General features: G+C 36.8%; 1 protein-coding gene and 1 long non-coding RNA gene across 2 annotated transcripts in view; one reads left to right on the top strand and one right to left on the bottom strand.

The window, feature by feature from the left end:
• Positions 1-6,403, top strand: part of LOC138704827 (estradiol 17-beta-dehydrogenase 2-like) — a 119,169-nt gene extending 112,766 nt beyond the window's left edge. The window contains exon 8 of the mRNA XM_069833119.1: positions 4,826-6,403. Coding sequence (XP_069689220.1) covers positions 4,826-4,966 — 141 coding nt within the window. The 3' untranslated portion in view covers positions 4,967-6,403. The remainder of the gene's footprint in view (positions 1-4,825) is intronic.
• Positions 1-15,084, bottom strand: part of LOC138704835 (uncharacterized) — a 412,725-nt gene that overhangs the window by 129,114 nt on the left and 268,527 nt on the right. The gene's annotated exons all lie outside the window — the stretch shown is intronic.

Raw genomic sequence — 15,084 nt, forward strand, 5'->3', positions numbered from 1 at the left:
ATTAAATGCTCATTATCTGAAATGTCCACAGACATGACATGTCCAGTATCTGAAATGTCCACAGTTATTAAATGCTCATTATCTTAAATGTCCACATACATTACATATCCAGTATCTAAAATATCCGCAGTTATTAAGTGCCCATTGTCCAAAATGTCCACAGCTATTAAATGCTCATTATCTTAAATGTCCACAGACATGACATGTCCAGTATCTGAAATGTCCACAGTTATTAAATGCTCATTATCTTAAATATCCACATATATTACATATCCAGTATCTAAAATATCCACAGTTATTAAGTGCCCATTGTCCAAAATGTCCACAGCTATTAAATGCTCATTATCTTAAAAGTCCACAGACATGACATGTCCAGTATCTGAAATGTCCACAGTTATTAAATGCTCGTTATCTTAAATGTCCACATACATTACATATCCAGTATCTAAAATATTCACAGTTATTAAGTGCCCATTGTCCAAAATGTCCACATCTATTAAATGCTCATTATCTTAAATGTCCACAGACATGACATGTCCAGTATCTGAAATGTCCACAGTTATTAAATGCTCATTATCTTAAATGTTCACAGACATGACATGTCCAGTATCTGAAATGTCCACAGCTATTAAATGCTCATTATCTTAAATGTCCACAGACATGACATGTCCAGTATCTGAAAGTCCACAGTTATTAAATGCTCATTATCTTAAATGTCCACAGACATGACATGTCCAGTATCTGAAATGTCCACAGTTATTAAATGCCCATCGCCCAAAATGTCCACAGTTATTAAATGCCCATCGCCCAAAATGTCCACAGACTTGAAATGCCTAGCAACAGTCATGTCCACAGTCTTTAATTGGTTGGCCATTATATTATAATTCATGAGGTCCCGGGTGCGATTCCAGGTCACTACACAGGAATTTTTCCTTAAAGGGTAATGTTCCTATGTTCATCCATGGTCTGGAAATTAGATTAGACTTAGGTTTAAACTGTTATTTCAGATAGTTCTGAAGTTCAATCTGGAGTGAGACAGGGAGATGGTTTGTCACCCATACTTTTTAATTTTGTTTTAGAAAAGGCATTACAGAAACTTAGGAATGAAAATATTGGAATTTCATAGGGCAATGGTAAAATTAATTTTTTAGCATATGCTGATGATATTATCCTTCTAGGACAAACAGAAGATGATATGAAGAAACTTTTTAGACTCTTAGTAGGAGAAACAAGAATAACAGGGTTAAAAATTAATCCTGATATAACTAAATACATGGATATATCACGTACCCCAAATAATAGAGGGTCACTTAGAATAGATGATTGGGAGTTTCAAAGAGTTACTGAATTTAAATACATAGGAAGTATAATTGAAGAAACAGGCTTATTTGAGAAAGAAATTGAACACAGACCCGTTACTGCAAATAAGTATTATTACTCCATAAATTGCTTAGTTCCAAACTCCTTTCTAGATTATCAAAATTAAGATGCTATAAAACAATAATCCTACCAACTCTCCTATATTGATGTGAAACTTGGATATTGACAAAAAAAAAAATCTCTTTTTACTTTTGAGAACAAAATCTTGAGGAAGATTTTTGGTCCCATTCAAGAAAATAACACATGGAGAATTTTGAACAACAGGGAACTAAGGGATATTTATAAAGTTCCGGACATAATAGCCTTAATAAAAAGTCGAAGACTACGTTGGCTTGGACACCTTCTAAGGCGTGATGAAGACTGTCTTCTATGAAAAGCTTTAGACTATTCTCAAGATGTATGAGACCTCTTGGTAGACCTCGTCTCCGTTGGCAGGACCAAGTATATGATAATCTTTGTACAGTGGGAGGACGACAAGAAGATGCAGAGAACAGAGACGAATGGCGATATATCGTGAATGAGCCTAAAAACCTCTTAGGTTTTGAAATGCCCTAACTTGATTTACTGATTGATTGATTGATTGATTGATTGATTGATTGATTGATTGATTGATTGATTGATTGATTGATTGATTGATTGATTAGGTTTAAGACCTCTCCTGGCACTTCATAATCATAATATTATCGGGGCGGCGTAACTATGCCTTCCAGGCGTCCCAACCTCAGACGTGGGTTACGAATAAGCCATTGCCGGGAGAGCCCAGGTATGTCAAATGACAACCTGGTGGCATTAGTAAAAAAATAATAATAAAGTAATAAAATAATAAATAGATATAATATATTTTCTTGATAAAAATAGTTTTTATTTTTACAGAACATTCTGTTTCAGTTGTTTCAATATTGTTGCTATGGCAATTAAAAAAATAATTAAATTAGCAATTGAAGGTAATCTTGAGTGCGTTTTTTCTATAAAATTCATAGCAGAAAATAATGATTTTCTCGAAATGGCCTTATTCAGTGTTGCTATAACTTTAATACACTGTTTCAGTCTACCGAGAATATTCAGAACTCTAAATGGAGTGTGGTATATACACTGCAACGTATCCTCGTATAAAAAATTGAAAAGGCCAGTTCCATGGCAGACATAAAAAACCTTGTGGCAGACTAAAATTCGTAGAAAAAGATGTGAATGGTGCGGTGGCTTTGCAATAAATCCAGGAAAGTAAGACAGAATTCAGAATATGTAACATGCAGTTGTGAATCAAGTTGCGAGGCGACAGCATATGAGCTGCTGAACACTGTGGCGTACTTACATGATTTAGTTTACATTTGAATAAAGTCACTCTTGTATGAAAAAACTGTATTATTCCTTTTCTGTAATCTTATTTCTTAACAAAGTTAAGGAACTTGCATTTTTTTTTTCAAAATAAACCTACAAAATATAAGAAGTAATTCAACGTAACATGAAGCTTTCTATTCTTTGAAGAGAAGTTTATGATCAATGAAAAAATTATGTAAGTGGTTTAAGTATACCATAAGAACTATAATAAAATTCATGACATGTCAATAGTACGCGGTGGATTAGTTTACTGTAGAGTATACCAAGGAAATTCAATCCGAACATTTGAAATACTTGCATAAAAACAAGTCGTAAAAATTGTCAATTCATTATGTTTATTTTGTAACGTTTTTCGAGAAAAGCATCTAGGCCAGGCACCGCCAGGTCGAGTCAAGATCGCGAGAGGGCATACAGGCCTGCTTACGGCTTCCACTGCGGGCAGTACACTTGTACACTGCAGTCTATCAGTGGCGGAACCTACCGAGGTCGCTTGGGGGCACCGGTGCTCTGCATTTTGCACGAAGAATATTTATGTGCTAAAACATGAACCTTAGCAATGTAATGGATGTTGTGCGAACAATTAATTTCATAAGGTCTAAAGGACTTAATCACATGGAGTTCAGGGCACTACTTGATGATATTAACAGTGAGTATGGGGATTTACTCTACCATACCGAGATACGGTGGTTAAGTCGAGGAAAAGTTCTGGAACGTTTTCTTCCACTTAGGAATGAAATTGCGTTATTTATGGATGCACATGGGAAACTTGTTAGAAGCCTTGAAAGAATATATAAGAATAATGCAACAATTGTGCGAAGACTTCGACGTAGATTTCAGGATATGAGAGAACTTGAACAACAATTTAAGATATTTGCAACACCCTTTTCAGTGAGTGTCCTGGACATTCCTGCTGAACCACAATTAAAAATACTTGATTTACAAAGCGATATTGAGCTAAAGGATAAGTATCAAAACAGAAAAAGTATTAACCATTTCTATACTTGTTTCCACGAGAAAGATTTCCTAAACTGCACAATCTCGCTGCAAGAACGTTGTGCATGTTCGGGACAACCTACGTATGCGAAACATTGTTTCCTTTAATGAAGTTTACAAAGTCACGTCACAGAAGCCAACTAAATTATGAACACTGAAAGCATGTTTGCGATTGGCTGTTACTAAAACAAAAGCTCCGCGAATTGAAAAGCTGCTTACTAAGAAAAAACTGCAAAAATCGCCGCGGATCTCTGATATATAAGAAAAAGTATTGTATTTGAATAATAACATTTGTACTGTTGTTTTATTTTGTTAATTGAATTTTATTGTATAGCAATGAGAAGAAGACAAACAGTGAACAGTTTTATTTCGTAGTATGTTAATCTGTATAAAAGTGTATATTTTCTTTTGTTTCATTATTGTGCAAACATGCAAAAATTTATTTCGTATATAGTTAACTGTACCAAATTATGTAGAGTAGTGTTTTGAGTATAGTGCAATTAACAGTGAAAGTGTACTTCAATTAAAAGCTGAAATTAATTTATATTCTTATCACAAATTTGCTTCACATACAGTACAAGTTCTTAGCTCCGCCACTGTGGAAGCAGCTACCCTTGCCCGCAGCCGTACGTCAGGGCTTGAGGGTTTGTAATTAAGCCCGAGAGTATAGTCACTTGACGCTCCCTGATCTAGGCCTAACCTGCTTACACGTACGTGTTTCTTCATTTAAAATAGTCAGAAACAACGTGAACAATGTCGCTAGTGTTTTGAAGTCTCTTTTCGGATAAGAATTTTATTAGTTGAGCCATTGTCACGTGTTTACTCTTATAAATTGTCTGCCTGTCTCCTAAGTATGGAGTCTCAAAATTTTGTAGCCATTACTTAGATACACTTCAGAAGTTATTTAGAAACTAAAAATCTTCTCTTCTTCCCGTGATTTAAATATATGAAATTACAATTGTGAACTTCTCTAATAATTCAAACATCCTGTATCTAGATTCTTGATAAAGCAATGCTTCAACTTAGTGCTATTCATAGTAATTATAATAGCAACAATAATACAAAAAAACATTAAAAGCGAACGTAATCAAATATTCCTTTCCTTTCTTTGCAGCTGCGCTACATTCCTGGTCTTATTGGATTCCTCTTCACGACTGCATCATCCATTCTACCTACAGAGTTATTTTGTACTATTATATACATAATCTTTCCTAAAGTTAATAATTTAAAATCAGAATCTAAGAAACTGAAATAATACAAATATTGACCGATAAAGACAAAACTCATGGTTCATTTTACTTCTAAATGTGCGATACAGCAGTGGCGGCTCCTGCATATTTCTTAAGAAGAGGAAAGAAGTTAACAGCGCAAAATGACTGAGAGAAACAAGCCACAAATTAGCCTACATGCATACATGTAAGACCAGGTAGTGTTAGGGTTGGCCTTCCCTTTTGTGCAGCAAAAATCTGTTTTTGTAATCTGAGTTTCCTAAATTGTCCAAAATATAATATGTTTTCACTTCCATTCATTGTTGGATAATTGCACAAATTAACAATTACAAGGAAATTCACAACCTCACAGCATTTTTTGCGCACACTACAGCATCACACGTATTGGAAGAGATTAACACGTAACCGGAACCGTTTTACGGAAATGGGAATGGGAAATAATCTGTTAGGATAGCGAGAACACTGCCTCCACCCACGTGGTCTGTGTTGCCACATGTGCATTTTACAAGTTCAGTATCACATGCTTTTGAAGAATATCAGTTCTCGTAAAGTCATACTACCATTATTGTTCAAAGCTGCCCTTGGCCGATTAATTTTTTTATGTTAAAATAATGTAGTTTGGAGTACTTTCAATTTCAAATATATTTGTACAAAACTGACAATTTGGCTGTTGTTCTGTCTAGTAGACTATGAATGGAAGTGAATTTCAGAGTCCAAAAAGATCTGCGATATTAACCTAGAACTACTTCCTCTTTATTTTATGTAACTCCAACTTCAACTTTCAGATATCCTCGAAAGTTTCAAACCATGAATATAGCTTATATAAAGTGGAATGAATAATAAATTTTGATTTATATTAAAAAAAAAAAAGTTTATATGGTGTCTTTCATAGCTTTGCGTTAAAACTGTTTTCATTGTGTCTCCTCCTAGATGTCGTGTAATAGTCTGGTTTAATGCAGCATCGTTAGATGGCAGATGTAGCGAGCTTGCTGCAAGACCAGTCGGTTTCTGTTTCCCGCCCATCCGCTGAATCAGAGGAGGATCTCCTCCCTATCCGTTCATTTACTTCCTTTAAAAACTCTGCTTCTTTCTCTGGCCGCTAGCGCGCTGTTGTCTTTGTGTGTTAACTGCAGTAAAGGAGGAATGGATTGACTTTCCTCAACACAAACAATCTCGCATCCTTCTCACAGTTTTCTAGCAGCACATGAGTACGCGTGGTTTAAAACTCGATCAACCGAGGTTTTCTTATAGCTGTGAACTTAAAAATTATCGAATCTTCCTCGAATTTCAAGGCATACATTTCATTTGGTATTTACTTTCAAAAAAAGAAAAATGTGAGGATGACGTTCTCCCCCTTCCCTCCTCCGAGGAACCGCCACTGCGATACAGGCTAATTTTCAACCACGAAAACGAGTAAATATACAGGGTGTTTCAAAAATGCGGGGCATAATTTCAGGTATGTAGACATGTAGACAATCAAAATAATTCATTACAACATGTGTCCGGAAATGCTTCATTTCCGAGTTATGGCCTTCACAACATTGAAATTCACCGGAACGTTGTTCTTTCCGCAGGTCGTTGCCGTCAAAGGAGACATTAAGAGGGCACTCTGACAGTGCATTCCGAGGCGAAGGTTACATTCAGTGTTGTGTAGGCGTTAGGCTGTGCGACATGTATTCAAATAAGAGCTGGCAGAGATACACTTTATGTACGGTAAGGTGGACGGCAATGCTGCGCTGGCTCGAAGTTTGCACCAGGAGAGGTACCCACAGCGACAATGTCCAGATCGGAAGACATTTGTACGTCTCCATTACCGTCTGTGCGAGTATGGAAAATTTAACTCTCCTGGTTTGGGAAGGGGACGACCAAGATCTACAACTCCAGAAGTACAGGAGGAGATTCTGGAGGCTGTGAACATGACTCCTTCTATCAGCACACGAAGGGTAGCGTTGCAAGTCAATGTTCCTCATACGACTGTCTGGAGACTGTTGAAAGAGTACCAATTGTATCCTTATCATTTGCAACGTGTACAGGCCCTGTCACCAGCAGATTACCCTGCACGAGTTAGGTTCTGTCAGTAGTTCTTGCAGCAGTGTGGTGTAAATCCGAACTTTCCTGCCTTAGTATTATTTACAGATGAAGCACAGTTCACACGAGATGGCATAACAAATTTCCACAATCAGCATGTATGGGCGTATGAAAACCCACGTGCAACTGTTCCATCTCATCACCAGGTGCGGTTCTCCCTCAACATGTGGGCCGGTATCATTGGTGATCGATTAGTTGGACCCCAAGTACTTGTAAACAGACTTACGGGGCAGGCGTACACAAACTTCCTCATGTTTTAGAAGACACTCCACTGATCAATCGTCAACACATTCACTTCTTGCATGATGGCGCTCCTGCACACTTCAGTCGTACGGCTCGCCGGTACTTGGATCGAAGGTTTCCTGATCGATGGATAGGTAGATGTGGCCCAATTGCGTGGCCTCCACGCTCACTTGATCCGAACCCTCTCGATTTCTACTTGTGGGGCCATTTAAAATCATTGATTTATTCGTCTCCGGTGCCTGATTTGGAATCCCTTCGGAATCGAATTGTGGCATGTTCTGAGGACATACACAATACTCCTGGAGTTTGGGATCGTGTTCGCAGGTCAATTAGACATCGATGTGAGGTCTGTATTCAAGCAGGAGGTGGACATTTTGAACATCTTCTGTAATGACAACGACCTGCGGAAAGAAAAACGTTCCGGTGAATTTCAATGTTGTGAAGGCCATAACTCGGAAATGAAGCATTTCCGGACACATGTTGTAATGAACTATTTTGATTGTCTACATGTGGGAAATACATACCTGAAATTATGCCCTGTATTTTTAAACATCCTGTATTGCTGTTAACTCATTTATTGTCGTATGGTATTAGAGGTAATTTGTGAGAAGCCGTATGGATAACTGACCACAAGAGCAATAATTTAATGGATCCCTGGAAGAACCTAGTATGTCGCTTTTCGTAAGTTTACAAGAGGAGCGTTTGTTCTAGGTCATATGGACAGCAGCAGAGCTGCACTATATTGACTGCATACAACGTCATTCCACTCAAGACAATTAATACGTTCTTAAATATGGGAAAAGGTATTATCAATAAAGATCACATTATCACACAAAATGATTTACAACCCTTATTTAAACTCTCCTGGTCACTGGCAGTAACGTTCAAACGATTCATGCTGCACCACACAAGGTAACTAACCGAATATTAACCACTGGCTAATGTAGTAACCAGAGCTCGGCAACATACCACGTTCTTCCACTGTGTCAGCGCCACAATTATATAGTATTATCATATACTGGTACAAATATCACGAAATTTCACGACGTACCGGAAGCATCACACCACCTTGTTTCACGCAAAAACTCAGTTTTGAGAAAATGTAAGGTACCACGTTCTTCCAGCCATTCATTCAATTTTTCTTCTACGAGTAAACAAATTTATTGTTGGTAGCCATGCCACTAAATTCCTGTGGCGAGGAGTTTCCTGTAGTTAATTTTGATATCAATCATAAAGAAGAGTAACAATTTTGAACATGATTCAGGAGCTACGCAGGTAGTTTCTTAAATGAAGATTATCACAACTTCTTTCGTACACAACATTAGGGACCAACAAGACTACATTACAGTAAAAGAAGAGTTGGATAATGCCCATTTCAATAAAAAAGTATTAAAATTAATGAAGATGATAGCTCGATTAAATGTCGTATTTTATATGAGAGCTACAAACAAATAAGGATATAGGCCTAATTATTGCTCATACAGTAACTTTTAAAAGTAAGTATTATGTTAAGTGAATAAATGTAAGAAAAATAATAATAATAATAAAGTAGAGAGAGCAAAGCTGGATCTTTTCTCACGGACATATATTTTACAGTCATCGTAAACTCTGTGTGAAGTTTTCATAGCAAGAATGCATTTATGAAGAAATGCAAAAGTTTAGAAAAGTTCGTACTTCGAAAGAAAACGCCAGACTCTTAGTAAATATACAAATGAGAGAGGAAATTCACTTTCTGAAATTATTTGTTGATTTCAATTGTCAATAAGGTATTCTGCAAATAAATTCTTCAGCAAAATACACGAATTGATTTCTTTGTATTTATAGTGTATTACTCACATCACCATTTTCATTGTGTTTTAATTAAGTATGATTTTCTTCGTTAATATAACATTATTTAATTTCATTGTGAATATGTTTGCCTAATATTTAAAGTTTAATGCAGATGTCTGGCAAATCTGTATCTACAATTTAAAGAATTATAATTATCTTGTGAAGATGCTATTATATTAATCGTTTCAAAATGATATATTAATCCTGAATCATCCTGTATACCCAACAGGAATAATAAAATATTTAATTAACATAAAGTGAGGATTATGAAGAGTCCTTTCAATTTGTGAACTTATTGTGTTAGTAATTGGGTGGTTTGCCCAATTTCCTTATTTAATTTCTATAGTGCATTGGTAGCTCGGCCGGACTGTCCGCGGCGGCCTTGGACTGGGTGAAGATTGGCGCGCCTACCGCCGGAGATATAGTGGGCGCCATCGATTTAGGCAGATGGATTTTGTTAATCAGAACTCCAGAGCGAGTTACTCATAGCAGCAAGGTCTGTTATCTTCGTCGCGCTGGAAGGGGTGAGACATAAGAGTAAACATACATTCCCGATTATCCTCGTGGATTCGGATGGACAGTCACCTCCAAAACAATGCACATATAACCACTTTCATGGAACTTCAGTAGTCTATACAGTGTGTGTGCATGCGTAAGAAAAAGGACCAATTCCCGGCACACAGTTTTCGAGATAATTCCAGTTGGCGCTGCATAATCTTTTCCTTGTTACTATAAAGTAATAAAGACAATCTGCACACATATATAAATATATAAATATATATAGGCCTATATACTATATATATAAAAAACTGTTCTATAATCATCGGCTTGACTAATCATCTTAAATCTCCTTAAACCCTGTGTGTAGGTTCCTGTTAATCCTTAGTCAAAAGATAAGACGGAGGTTTACGAAATACGAACATTAAGGGATGTAAAATGGGAGGTAATAATGATCAAAATACACTGGTTTTTTTTTGAACCTGCATACATTAAGCCCTAAAATTCAAAACAAAAGCTTCTTTATAAAATTGAGTTAGACTATTTATCTCATCTCTTAGAATTGTTTCTAAAATGTATAAGGAATGTAAAAAAATTCAACTTCAGGTACTACATTCAAATAACTTTTGAGGATTTTTTATCCCCCAAAGGAGCAGAGAGGAGAGAGAAAGGAGTTGACGGTTTAAAAAATTCACTCAAGTATTTTCAACTACCCGACGTAGAGACGTAACATTTAAAATGGAGGTTACTCTCTATAATAATTTTAATTAAACATTTTCCGATTTTTTTAAATACCATCTAAACAAAGGCATAAAATAATAACTGACATAAAACTCAAAAAGTATATACTACGCATTAAATAGGTCCAAACCCATGCAAATTAGCATATTTTATTAATCTGCAGACCGGAGAGAGATTTAGAATTTCTATTATAAAAAAAGTTATGAAATCCTAAACTCTTAGCTGGAATACGAAGACATATTGCTTAGAAAAGATTCACAATCAATATCACCATTAATGACTTTACAAAAAAATAAATAATTAGGATCTTGACGTCTGGTAAATAAGCTACAGCAATTAAAATGATGATAGTAATAATAATAATAATAATAATAATATTAATAATAATGATAAAGAGAATAATAATCATAAGGATAATGATAATAATAATAATAATTTGCATATTTTCAAAATTTCTCGCCCACTCCCAAATTTTGAGAATTGTCTGATTTTTTTTACAATATCTTTGCTATGTTCTCACATTTTTAGTTTTACCTTGTTAAAGTAGGGGAAAAAAATACAGCTATTGATATTCAAATTTATATAATTTACATAATACAAACAGACAATTTATTTTTATTCAAAAATTATTTTCTTTTTTGAAAAAGTGTGAACATAACTTTGTTAAGTATACTTTAAAGAACATGCAGTAAAAATGTCAGCTTCTTAGCGTAAAAATTGCGAAATTCTTAGCAACATGAATGCAGCGAAGTAGGGAAAAAAGTATTGGAAAATATTTTAAAAGTTTGCATGTATTTTAAACTTCATAGTCGCTGTCTTTTAAGATAGTACAATTAATGACACAACCGCCGTAGGATTCTAAAACTTAGTCAAAGTGCAAACTCTAAGTAGTCAGCATAGATTCATTTCCTTAAAAAAAAAAAATCCCCCAAAAATTACCAAATTTTCATCCATCCCTTTCCTTGTGGTGCTGAAGTTTACGAGTCAAAAAACGAAAAGGATAATTTAAATCCTGACCCTTCTTTTCAGAAGACCGCCACAAAGAAAAAGGACCCTGTTTGTTATTGGAGAAGAAGCGAAATTGCTGACACATACTATGAAGATAGTGAAAAAATTAAACCTTTTTTTGTGTTACGTAGTTGATAATGTGTGCATCTTAATAAATAAAGATTTAAATCGGTTAACGGCGGATGCGACAGCTGTACGAATTATTACGGTATAAAAAATTCATCCATCAAGCTCGACAACTATCAAGCTCAGACTAAAAAACACAAGAAACGAATCGACTCCTTTTCTCGTGACCTATTATCGTTACTTGTAAACACGTGCTACTCGTGATTTAAATCATTAAATTAAGCTCTCATATTCATCTGCTTCCATTAATACTTTTAGAACATGAGGTTTCTTGCTTGGTTTATCGAATTACTACAGGTATCGAACTCGTGACTCCCAGTTACACGCACTAGGATCTCTAACCACTGAGCTACGCGGAGACTCAATCCACAGTATCGGATCGAATCTCGTAGATTATCGAATTACGTATTTTCTTATTTCAGCATACCTATTCCTTCGGTTATTTATCCAACGTGTCGATTCCTGTCGCTTTCGCAACTTATTCTCATACTTCATGAATGTTTGTTATTAATGAAGACAATTCGACACAACTCATATCTATTTTTCGCCTGTCGCTTCATGAAGTAATGAACATTTGCAATAATTTCTTGGTTCTGGTTATGCAATGCTTTTTTCCTCTTAATTTAGAAAATGCAGGAGGCGAACGAAAGTCATTTACGGCACTCCCATGAATCGGACTGTATTGTGGTGGGTTTATTAATTAGTAATAAGGATACGAGAGGCGAGTGTGAACATATAAACAACGACAGACAGCCTTATCCCAATTCATTCTTGCAGTGCTGACAAAACATTGCCTCGCCTACTGGAAATGTCATTGTGGTCATCTCCCAAAATCGGTGCCTCCGACTATATACGTAAACGACCGGCAAGTCATAGGTACGGAACACTAACTACTCTACTAACATTAGGCTTACCTGCATCACAAGAGATGTTAAAAATGATGACCTTGAACTCGAACACATCCCTATATCTCCGAAAACAATTCTGCTTCACTCGCAAAAGTTCATGTTGACTGATTGCTTGTATTTCTCTCGTGATGCTGTCCTTCAATTCATGTAACGTGTGCGGGTTTGATGCGTACACTTTATTCTTTAACGTTCCCCGCGAATAAAAATCGCAGAGATAGGTGAGGGGAACGAGGTGGCCACAATTCTCGACTAATTATTCTGTCACCAAACACACTTCGCAATTCATACGGTGTGCGCTGTAGCTGTTCATTTCTTGTTAGTTGCGGAAAAAAATAGATAAAATTGAAGTTACATAAACGTGTGAATCAACTGCTGTTTGGAAAAAAATGGGACCGATAATTCTACTCGCATTCCCTGCACACCAAACCCCAACCTTTGCAGCGTGGTGGGGAACTTCATGAATAATATGGGTAGCCCAGTATCTATTGTTCTGAGTAGAAACGTGACCGTGAAGATGAAACCACGCTTCATCAGTGAAGAACGTTAAAAGTGAGTCCACGTAGCCATTATGAACGGACTGCAAAAAGCAACTGCAATAATTAACCCTATTTACAGGATCCTGTGGTTGTAAAGCATGAACTACATACAGTTACACTGTACGGGTTAAGTTTCAGAAGTTTCGTTGCCACAAAAGCTGATGTCTTGGAAATGTTAACCTCTTGTGCTAAACGTCGCAGTGATTTGCGGAGTGAGTGTTCTAACCGGGCCCCTAATTCATTAAGCTTCTCTCTATCAGTACACGGCGTTGTTGAACACGTTTCTTGTTCAAAAAAGATCCTGTACGTCTGACTTTATTGACAAGGTCATGAATAGTTGACCTGCTAGGAATTCGAACACCTGTTGAAATTCTCTTCGTCACCTTCTTGCAGAAGACTATTTCACATACGCATCATAGAGAAAAATACGTTGTTCTAAAGTGTACTCAATCATTATTAATAGAACTTTATCACCACCAGACAACACAATGTTACTTATAACACGCTCACAGACGTCTTTCCCTTACGACAGATCCAACTCGACTGACTGGCGCGTCAGCGGTAGCTACAGCGCTACTCTAGCGGCAGGCGCGCCAATATTTACCCAGTCCAAGGCTGCCGCGGAACGGTCCGGCCGAGCTACGAACGCACTGTATATCATACTAAGAGCTTAACAATGTCAAAATCCAAGGAGTAGTTTGCGAATGACGTTTCAAACTTTAATTACACTCTGTTTGCAGCATCATATTTTTGTCCTGTACCCATCCATTTCTTGCAGTCGTCTTCGTAATTACCTCTTTGTGTTGAGGGTATGAACATCCACACTTAAACCATTGCCGATTTATAGGAGTTGTACATTTCAAAATTATTATTTGATAAAACTGTATCAAGTACTGGACCATTTGGCTTCGATAGAATTGTTTGTAGCAATATGGTATTTTTGGTTCGATGAGGCAAAGGATCCACAGATTACCTGACATTCGCCTTACGGTGGGGAAAACCTCGAAAAGCCCAACTAGATACTCATTCTCAGCAAGTCAGGTAACCATGCCCTAGCGCCGTTCTGGATTGGGAGGAAAACGCGCCTTCCGCCGTAGCTACGTAATATATAGGCTTACTAAATAATATTATTTTGGAACATTATTCCCTTGTACTGTAAAGAAACTTCTTCCATTCTGTTCCAACAGTGTTAAACCTTGGTTGAAAAAAAAATATATGTCTTTTGGTTTGCGAAGAAATGTTCCACAGTCATTGTGATAGTCCTCTTTCCGTATTTTTTCCATTTGCAATTATGAAACAAAATTCACTAGGGCAAGGTCAGTGGGTATGAAAATCGTTAAACAATTTCAAATCCAGTACTTCGAAGGGGAAAGATACATTTTGGAATTCTTTTCTATCAAGACAGCGCTCCTGCCTGCAAGTCTCATTGCTGTGAATGGGTTTAGGGCAATTCGTCCCCGACTTTACGACCCCGGACAATTGGGTCCAGGAAACTTGATCCCAAAACGTTTGGTCTCAGATGAAATTGGTTGCCAAAACTTTTGATATAAGTTGAAATTCGTTCCCTAACCTTTTGTCTCAGTTGGTTCCAAAGAGAATGCGTAACAAGGGATACTTGTTCCCAATTACATGTTTTTAATAACTAAATTATTTTACATATTTTCACTTTGTGGCCAATTATTTGATTACTCAAAGGTTGCCGGCGGTATTGTGTCCAATGGCCCGCAAGTAGGACAACACGTCGACGTCTTCTTTGTAAGTGAGATATTGTGTAACCACCCTGCCTATGCGTCCTACTTTCTTCTTCTTCTTTTTTTTTTTTTGACGGGTGAATAGCCACCCTCTACCCGGTCAATTTTAATGTCGATTTGCGCGACTTTCTCCTAAAGCTGGCTGAGGAAAGTGAAGGGTGGGGATGGAGAAGAGGGTGAAAAATACAATGAACACTGGTTTTAAACTTCACTTCTTTATCTACAACTTTCAACTTGCTTCTTCAAAGACATTGTTGCTTTGTATCCGGTCCTAATATGACGCCTGGACCGAACAGAATTTGCTAAGTTACCGAATAGTTCGCGTACGAATTTGCTATGGGACCGAATTGTCCGGGAACAAATTTGTTTTGGGACCGACTTAGTTGTGGGATAGGTTTTCAGGGACGAATTGTCC

The sequence above is a fragment of the Periplaneta americana genome, chromosome 8 (genome assembly GCF_040183065.1).
Source record: "Periplaneta americana isolate PAMFEO1 chromosome 8, P.americana_PAMFEO1_priV1, whole genome shotgun sequence".
Taxonomy (NCBI): domain Eukaryota; kingdom Metazoa; phylum Arthropoda; class Insecta; order Blattodea; family Blattidae; genus Periplaneta; species Periplaneta americana.